At 36.7% G+C, this 8,664-nt stretch overlaps 1 protein-coding gene across 1 annotated transcript in view; it reads left to right on the top strand.

Moving 5' to 3' along the window:
- Positions 1-8,664, top strand: part of LOC108580060 (dynein heavy chain 8, axonemal) — a 24,940-nt gene that overhangs the window by 10,437 nt on the left and 5,839 nt on the right. The window contains exons 31-43 of the mRNA XM_017943723.1: positions 283-423; positions 499-846; positions 1,223-1,412; positions 1,495-1,637; positions 1,714-1,912; positions 2,556-2,674; positions 2,746-3,082; positions 4,066-4,336; positions 4,847-5,047; positions 5,118-5,305; positions 5,588-5,889; positions 8,212-8,438; positions 8,515-8,659. Coding sequence (XP_017799212.1) covers positions 283-423; positions 499-846; positions 1,223-1,412; positions 1,495-1,637; positions 1,714-1,912; positions 2,556-2,674; positions 2,746-3,082; positions 4,066-4,336; positions 4,847-5,047; positions 5,118-5,305; positions 5,588-5,889; positions 8,212-8,438; positions 8,515-8,659 — 2,811 coding nt within the window. The remainder of the gene's footprint in view (positions 1-282; positions 424-498; positions 847-1,222; positions 1,413-1,494; positions 1,638-1,713; positions 1,913-2,555; positions 2,675-2,745; positions 3,083-4,065; positions 4,337-4,846; positions 5,048-5,117; positions 5,306-5,587; positions 5,890-8,211; positions 8,439-8,514; positions 8,660-8,664) is intronic.

Here is an 8,664-nt window from a genome sequence, read left to right as displayed (position 1 = left end):
ATACGAATTCACTCTGACTAAACACTCTATTCGTACTTAGAGAAATAATTTGTATCCTGTACAATATTTTGTTCTCAAGACAAACTATTACCGTGTCCTAACCCCTTAAGGTGGAAGTGGGCCAAAAGGCTTCGACAGTATAGCGCGAGCAAATGTTTCAAACGCCTATAGGCGCTGATAGTAACGAAAGGGTTAAATGCGGGGAATTCCTGTATTACGAGGAATCGCGTTACATGAGAGCAGAAGTCGCGATATCTTTGAAAAATTCTATCATACTCTCAGTTGTACGAAACATCCTTGGTACGCCACGGTCTGATGGTGCTCGGACCAACAGGTTCCGGGAAGACACAGTGCATGTGGGCCCTGATGAAAGCGCTAACAGAAATGGGCATGCCTCACAAAGAAGTCCGAATGAATCCCAAAGTGAATAATTCGACATCGACCTTCCAAAGTTTCCATTACCAACCAATTAACCTACGCAATTAACACTCTCCACAGGCCATAACTGCGTCTCAAATGTTCGGAAGATTAGACGTAGCAACGAACGACTGGACAGATGGAATATTCTCGACGATATGGAGGAGATCCACGCACACCAAGAAAACAGACAATTTATGGATGGTTTTGGACGGGCCTGTAGACGCAGTATGGATCGAGAATTTAAATTCCGTGTTGGACGATAATAAAACCTTGACTTTGGCCAATGGTGATCGAATAATCATGGCAACGAACACGAAATTGGTGTTTGAGCCGGATAACGTAGATAACGCGTCTCCGGCAACGATATCTCGTATGGGAATGGTGTTCATAAGCGCTTCTGTGTTGAAATGGAGCCCTATTTTAGAGGTGACGAAGATATTCCTGAGAATTGTTATTATCCAGACTTTTGGAAAAGTGTTCCGACGTTTCGTGAGCTTTCACTTCGTCAGGATCAGGAATATAGTGTAGGCATTTTGGGACGGTTTATGGCTTGCCCTGCGCCTCTTGGCGAGTGACAAACACCAGACCCGAATTTCTACTCCCGTATTTCAGTCCTGATAACAACATCTCCTCCCTTTCTAACTTCCTTCCTAAGTGTCTCTCCCGAGTTACACTCTTCCTTGTTCGACACATTTCCTAAGTCTCACTCGGGATAAACCGTCGAAGTGTTAAATCTCCTCAGAGAATACTTCCAAAAATCTACCAATTTTCAAATTTGCACATTTTTTTCAATAATATCCAGGGATGGTTCAAGAAAAGACCACCTGCATTAGTAGAAATTCTTCGTCCGTTGTTCCATAAAATATACGACGACGCTCATACCTTCGTTCAAACGAAGCTTCCCGTGAAAATGAAGCTCCTCGAAGCGATTTACGTTAGACAGTGCATAGATCTGTTGGAGGGGTTGCTTGGTACACGAACAGAAACACCCAGTGTGTAATTTTTATTGAATAAAAAAAAGTGTGTAATTTAAGTTTCTTTCAGATTCTAATTGAATTTTCTGATGTTCAGGAGTGCTTCCGGATTATCACGTCGAAAAGATATTTCTATTCTCGCTGATGTGGAGTTTGGGAGCTGTTTTGGAGCTGGAGGAACGCAACGCGTTGCAGGAGTTCTTGGTTACTCATCCATCGAAGTGTCATTGGCCACAGTGCACTGTAATCTGGACGATTAACACGAGTTTGAGTGAATTTGTCAACGAGGATGGTTTTATTTGTAAAATGTTTATTTTAGGAAGATGAAACTATTTTTGAATACTTGGTGTCGGAAGATGGCCAGTGGATACACTGGTCGGAAAGAGTTCCGGAGTTTATTTACCCTTCGGATGAAATTTTGCAATATTGCACGATTTTGGTGCCGAATATAGATAATACCAGGAGTTTGTTTTTGATCGATGTAATTGCGAAGCAGGGAAAAGCGGTGTTATTAATAGGTAAATTATTTTGGGTGGTGATTGTTCGAATAAATATTGTTAAATGTGAAATTTGTGATTACTTACCTTTCATTATTCTCCTGAAAATTGTGAAATATGAAATTTGTGATTGCTTACCTTTCATTATTCTCCTGAAAATTGTGAAATATGAAATTTCTAATTAATCGACGTAAAATTCGTAATTAATCACCTTTAATTATTCACCAAAAATTATGGAGTATTAAATTTATAATTAGTGAATTTCTAAGTATTCTCTTGAAAATTATTGAACACAAAATTTCCAATTATTCACCTCAAAATTATTGAACATCAAATTTTTCATTAGTCATCTTTAATTATACACCAAAAAATGATGGAATATAAAATTCCTAATTATTCTCCTGAAAATTATTGAACGTCAAATTTCCAATCATTCACCTAAAAATTTTTAATTAGTCACCTTTAATTATTCACCAAAAAATTATGGAATGTAAAATTTCTAATTAGTCACCTTCAGTTATCCACCAAAAAATGATCAAACACAAAATTTCTAATTAGTCACCTTCAGTCGTCCCCCAAGAAACGATCAACCATAAAATTTCTTCTCACTTACCTTCGATTATTCGCCAAAACCTGCCAAAAACTAAAATTTCCAATAAAACAGGAGAGCAGGGAACTGCAAAAACAGTGATGATCAAAGGCTACATGTCCCAGTACGATCCTGAAGAACATTTACACAAATCCTTCAGCTTTTCCTCGGCCTCCACGCCAAATATGGTTCAGGTAATTCACTCTAAAGTAGTAAGTCGAAGCCTAACGACGTATCATAAAGCAAACGAGTACATTTCTCGCAGAGGGTGTTCGAGAGTTACGTGGAAAAAAGGGTCGGGACTACTTACGGACCACCCGGTGGTCGGAAAATGAGTATTTTCATCGACGACATAAATATGCCGTACATTAACGAATGGGGTGATCAAGTGACGAACGAAATTGTCCGGCAACTGATGGAATACAAAGGCTTCTATTCTTTGGACAAACCAGGCGATTTCTGTATCATACAGGACATCCAGTTATTGGCCGCCATGATTCATCCTGGCGGCGGAAGAAACGATATTCCACCGAGATTGAAGAGGCAATTCAACATCTTTAATTGTACATTGCCTTCGAACAAATCTATGGACACGATTTTTAGTAAGAATGTTTTATTAAAATGATATTCAATTTGTTGTTTAATTATGATGCGAAATTAAAGTAAAATTAAAAGTTTAACCCTTTAACATTAATATTTTTTTGCTGCTCATCACAACAGAGTTCGCGCCATTATGGTAAAGGCGCCTGTCGTTTTGTACTGTGCGATCAAAGACCTTTCTTGCTATTTACTTGTGGCGGCGGAGGTAATGCAACCTCACCGTTTCATCCGTTCCCATTTTATGAGCATTAATGTGCCTCTCTGTGTGCCAATTATCACGCTTTGCCGGGATCAAACGGAGAAGGGCTGTGTACCAACTCGAAATATCATAATCATTCGTCGACGATGTCGCTCGTACTCTCGCGCGCGTGAATCATTAATATTAAACGTACGAACAGCATAGTGCTTTCGAGATCTGTGTAGAGGGTGTCTTTAGTTGTTTATCTTTATTAAACAAATTCCCATTTCCTGAAGTCTTCCGTGAGATAATTTAGTCCAATATCCAAGCGGGGTCATTTGCGTCTCACTGGTCACGAAAGGGTTAAATCGTTCCAGAGATACTCGTGGTACGAATTTCTTAAATTTCTTAAATTTCTTAAATTTCTTAAATTTCTTAAATTTCTTAAATTTCTTAAACTTCTTAGATTTCTTAAGTTTCTTAAGTTTCTTAAATTTCCTAAATTTCTTAAATTTCTTAATTTTCTTAAATTTCTTAAATTTCTTAAATTTCTTAAGCTCCTTAGATTTCTTAAGTTCCTTAAATTTCTTAATTTCTTAATTTTTAAAATTTCTTAAATTGAGGTACCAAAAATGATCAATTTTCGTCTTTTTTGTTTAATTATTTTTTAGGTAAAATATAGAAATAAGTTTCCTATTATTTATAATTATCCACGAATGAAATAGAATGATTGAATAAAATTGCAATTATTGTGTATGTGGTATTAAGTAGTTAATTGCAAATTTGCGAAATATTTGAAATGTTTAGAAACTATTGGACAAGGATACTTTTGTAGTACCAGATTCGAGGAGAATATCGTGGACTTTTTACCTAAATTGATACCCCTAACTAGAGTACTATGGCAACAGACTAAGATGAAAATGTTACCAACACCGGCGAAGTTTCATTACGTTTTCAATTTGAGAGATTTGTCTCGAATTTGGGAGGGTATTCTAAGAATTGAGAGAGCAGAATGCGACACTGTAACTAGATTGTTGAAGCTCTGGGAACATGAATGTACTCGTGTAATTGCAGACAGGTTGGTTAATGAAATTTTTCTCCTTTTTTTATATTAGAGTAGGTAATCGTATTCTTTTTGAATATTATAGTAATCTCGGTTTTTTGGGGGAATTAGAGTATTCATGTTCTCTCTGTAAATTAGAGCAATCTTACTTTCTTTTTTAATTAGAGTACTCATATTCTTTTTGAAAATTATAGTAATCTTGGTTTTTTTGAAACTTAAAGTAAACTTATTTTTTTTTAGAAATTAGAGTAATACTTGTTTGCCTTTTAGAAATTAGAGTAGTCTTATTTTTTTTGTTAATTAGAGTAATCCTGTCTCTTTTAGAAATTAAAGTAATGTTTTCTGAAAATTAGGGTAATCACGTTCTCTTTGAAAATTAGAGTAGTCTTGCTTTTCTTTTGAAAATTGGAATAATCAGTTCTTTTTTTAAAATTAGAGTGATCATATTTCTTCAGAAATTAGAGTAATCCTGTTTTTTCTTCTTTTTGAAAATTAGAGTAATTATGTTTCTTTTGTAAATATCAGATTTACAACTAACGAGGACACTCAATGGTTCAAAAGTACTCTAAGACGAACAGCCGAGAAGATGTTAGGGTCAGATTTCAGTTTCTACGTATCGGTGGAAACCTATTTCGTCAATTTTCTACGCGAACCACCGGAACCTACCGGAGACGAACCGGAAGACTTCGTGATCGAGGCGCCAAAAATTTACGAAGAAATACCGAGGTTATAATTTTGTTAATAAAAATGTGGAATTAAAAATTTTCAAGTAAATCCACGAAATATTCTTTCACAGTTACGAAGCAGTGATAGCAAAAATCGAACAAAATATGGATCAATTCAACGAGTACATTCGTGGAATGTCTTTGGATTTAGTATTTTTCCACGATGCCTTGGTGCATTTGATTCGTATATCGAGAGTCCTTGGAGTACCTCGAAGCAACGGCATGTTGGTAGGGGTTGGAGGATCAGGCAAACAAAGTTTGACTCGATTAGCCTCTTTTATTGCTGGGTTCAGTTTCTTCCAAATAATATTGTCCAGGTAATTAGTCGAAAGGTACTTCTGATTAGAATGAATCATTACGAGATAATGGATCAATAAAGATTCGGTGAAACCTTCGAAATTAGGTGTCCGTGCAAATTTTGAAAACAATTTATAGGAGTGACTAATGTATTATTAATGCACGCAATAAATCAATTAGAAAATTGAGGTATGCGATAAAATTTTATTTTTATTATTTTCTTCTAGGAGCTACAATGTTGGAACTTTGATGGAGGATCTAAGAAAGGTTTATCGCGCAGCTGGTACCGGAAGTAAAGGACAGACGTTCATATTCACCGATAATGAAATTAAGGAAGAAGCTTTTCTGGAATATATTAATAACATCTTAAGCGTTGGAGAAGTTGCAAATCTGTTTCCAGCTGACGAACTCGATGATATTTTAACTACAGTAACGCCTATAATGAAAGCAGAGGATCCAAGGCGACCACCAACTCCGGACAATCTTTATGATTTCTTTATATCGCGTGCAAGAAATCAGTTGCACGTGATTCTGTGTTTCTCACCGGTGAGTCTTTTTATTTTTCACTTTCAATACAAGATTAATACAGAGAGTCTTGGAATGAATGGTACAACTAGGCAACAGGTGATTCTATGTGCAAAGATAAGTCGAAGATACAGAATAAAATTTGTCCGTAGGAAGCTTAGTTTTCGAGAAAATTAAATTTGGAAATTTGTTATAAAACATTGGTAATGTCAGTCTTCGTAAAGAAATAGTCTAAGCGGAATATATTGTAAAGGGTGAGATTCTGCGTGTGAAAATTTAGGTTACTACGAAACTTGTGTCCACTTTCTCCTTCTAATTTCATTCTACTGATATTCTATATATAAGAAGTCTTAATTGTTTAACCCTTTTATTACTAAATGTGACTATAGTCACGTATCCTTAAAAAACACTAAAGTCGTACAACATCGAACGCTCGCTATACCCTAAAAGAGACTATAGCCACGCAACATCGAGCGCTCGCTACATCTTAAAAAAGACTAGCCACGCAACATCGAGCGCTCGCTATATCTTAAAAAAGACTATAGCCACGCAACATCGAGCGCTCGCTATATCTTAAAAAAGACTAAAGGCACGCAACATCGAACGCTCGCTATATCCTAAAAAAACTACAATCAAGCTACGCCCAGTACTCGCTATATCTTATCACAGACTATAGCCACGCAACATCGAGCGCTCGCTATATCTTAAAAAAGACTATAGCCACGCAACATCGAGCGCTCGCTTTATCTTAAAAAAGACTATAGCCACGCAACATCGAGCGCTCGCTTTATCTTAAAAAAGACTATAGCCACGCAACATCGAGCGCTCGCTATATCTTAAAAAAGACTGTAGCCACGCAACATCGAACGCTCGCTATATCCTAACACAGCCTATAGCCACTCACCGCCGAGCCCAGTGACAAAACTGCATTATTAACCAATCTTTTAAATTTGATTATTCCGAAGTGCATTTCCTTATAACTCGTTATGTACTAATTTGAAACATCTTGAATAAAGACACAATAATTTGCATAATAAGACAAAGTAGCAGATATTACACTCTGTTTGCAACAAAGTACAGTCTCACAGCTCAACTACCCCAGAAGCAGCGTACAATATCGTAACGAAAGGAATAAATTAACATATAATAAATATACTTATGCGTGGATTACAGGTTGGTGAGAAGTTCAGATCTCGGGCATTGAAATTCCCAGGTCTTATATCTGGTTGCACGATAAATTGGTTCTGGAGGTGGCCAAAAGATGCTCTATACGCTGTAGGCGACCATTTTCTCCAGAAATACAATACAAGATTAATACAGAGAGTCTTGGAATGAATGGTACAACTAGGCAACAGGTGATTCTATGTGCAAAGATAAGTCGAAGATACAGAATAAAATTTGTCCGTAGGAAGCTTAGTTTTCGAGAAAATTAAATTTGGAAATCTGTTATAAAACATTGGTAATGTCAGTCTTCGTAAAGAAATAGTCTAAGCGGAATATATTGTAAAGGGTGAGATTCTGCGTGTGAAAATTTAGGTTACTACGAAACTTGTGTCCACTTTCTCCTTCTAATTTCATTCTACTGATATTCTATATATAAGAAGTCTTAATTGTTTAACCCTTTTATTACTAAATGTGACTATAGTCACGTATCCTTAAAAAACACTAAAGTCGTACAACATCGAACGCTCGCTATACCCTAAAAGAGACTATAGCCACGCAACATCGAGCGCTCGCTATATCTTAAAAAAGACTATAGCCACGCAACATCGAGCGCTCGCTATATCTTAAAAAAGACTATAGCCACGCAACATCGAGCGCTCGCTATATCTTAAAAAAGACTAAAGGCACGCAACATCGAACGCTCGCTATATCCTAAAAAAACTACAATCAAGCTACGCCCAGTACTCGCTATATCTTATCACAGACTATAGCCACGCAACATCGAGCGCTCGCTTTATCTTAAAAAAGACTATAGCCACGCAACATCGAGCGCTCGCTTTATCTTAAAAAAGACTATAGCCACGCAACATCGAACGCTCGCTATATCCTAACACAGCCTATAGCCACTCACCGCCGAGCCCAGTGACAAAACTGCATTATTAACCAATCTTTTAAATTTGATTATTCCGAAGTGCATTTCCTTATAACTCGTTATGTACTAATTTGAAACATCTTGAATAAAGACACAATAATTTGCATAATAAGACAAAGTAGCAGATATTACACTCTGTTTGCAACAAAGTACAGTCTCACAGCTCAACTACCCCAGAAGCAGCGTACAATATCGTAACGAAAGGAATAAATTAACATATAATAAATATACTTATGCGTGGATTACAGGTTGGTGAGAAGTTCAGATCTCGGGCATTGAAATTCCCAGGTCTTATATCTGGTTGCACGATAAATTGGTTCTGGAGGTGGCCAAAAGATGCTCTATACGCTGTAGGCGACCATTTTCTCCAGAAATATAAGATAATATGCACTCCAGAGGTAAAGCAACAGTTAGTGGAAGTTATGGGAGATGTGCACGATGATGTGAACGATACTTGTGTGAAATACTTCGACAGGTAAAACTTCATCGTTGTATCAAACGATCGTAATTTATGAATGTTACACATATCTTCTTTTTTTTTCCTTTAATAGATTTCGAAGACAGGTGTACGTCACTCCAAAATCATTTTTAACATTTTTGACCGGATATAAAGTGTTGTACAAGCAACGTTTGGACAACATCAATATCATGGCCTATCGTATGAGCAATGGTTTGAATAAATTAGTCGATGCAGCTGCTCA

Source organism: Habropoda laboriosa, unplaced genomic scaffold (assembly GCF_001263275.1).
Source record: "Habropoda laboriosa isolate 0110345459 unplaced genomic scaffold, ASM126327v1 scaffold23, whole genome shotgun sequence".
NCBI lineage: Eukaryota > Metazoa > Arthropoda > Insecta > Hymenoptera > Apidae > Habropoda > Habropoda laboriosa.
Note: the sequence above shows the minus strand (reverse complement) of the source record. Positions and strands in the feature narration are given on the sequence as shown.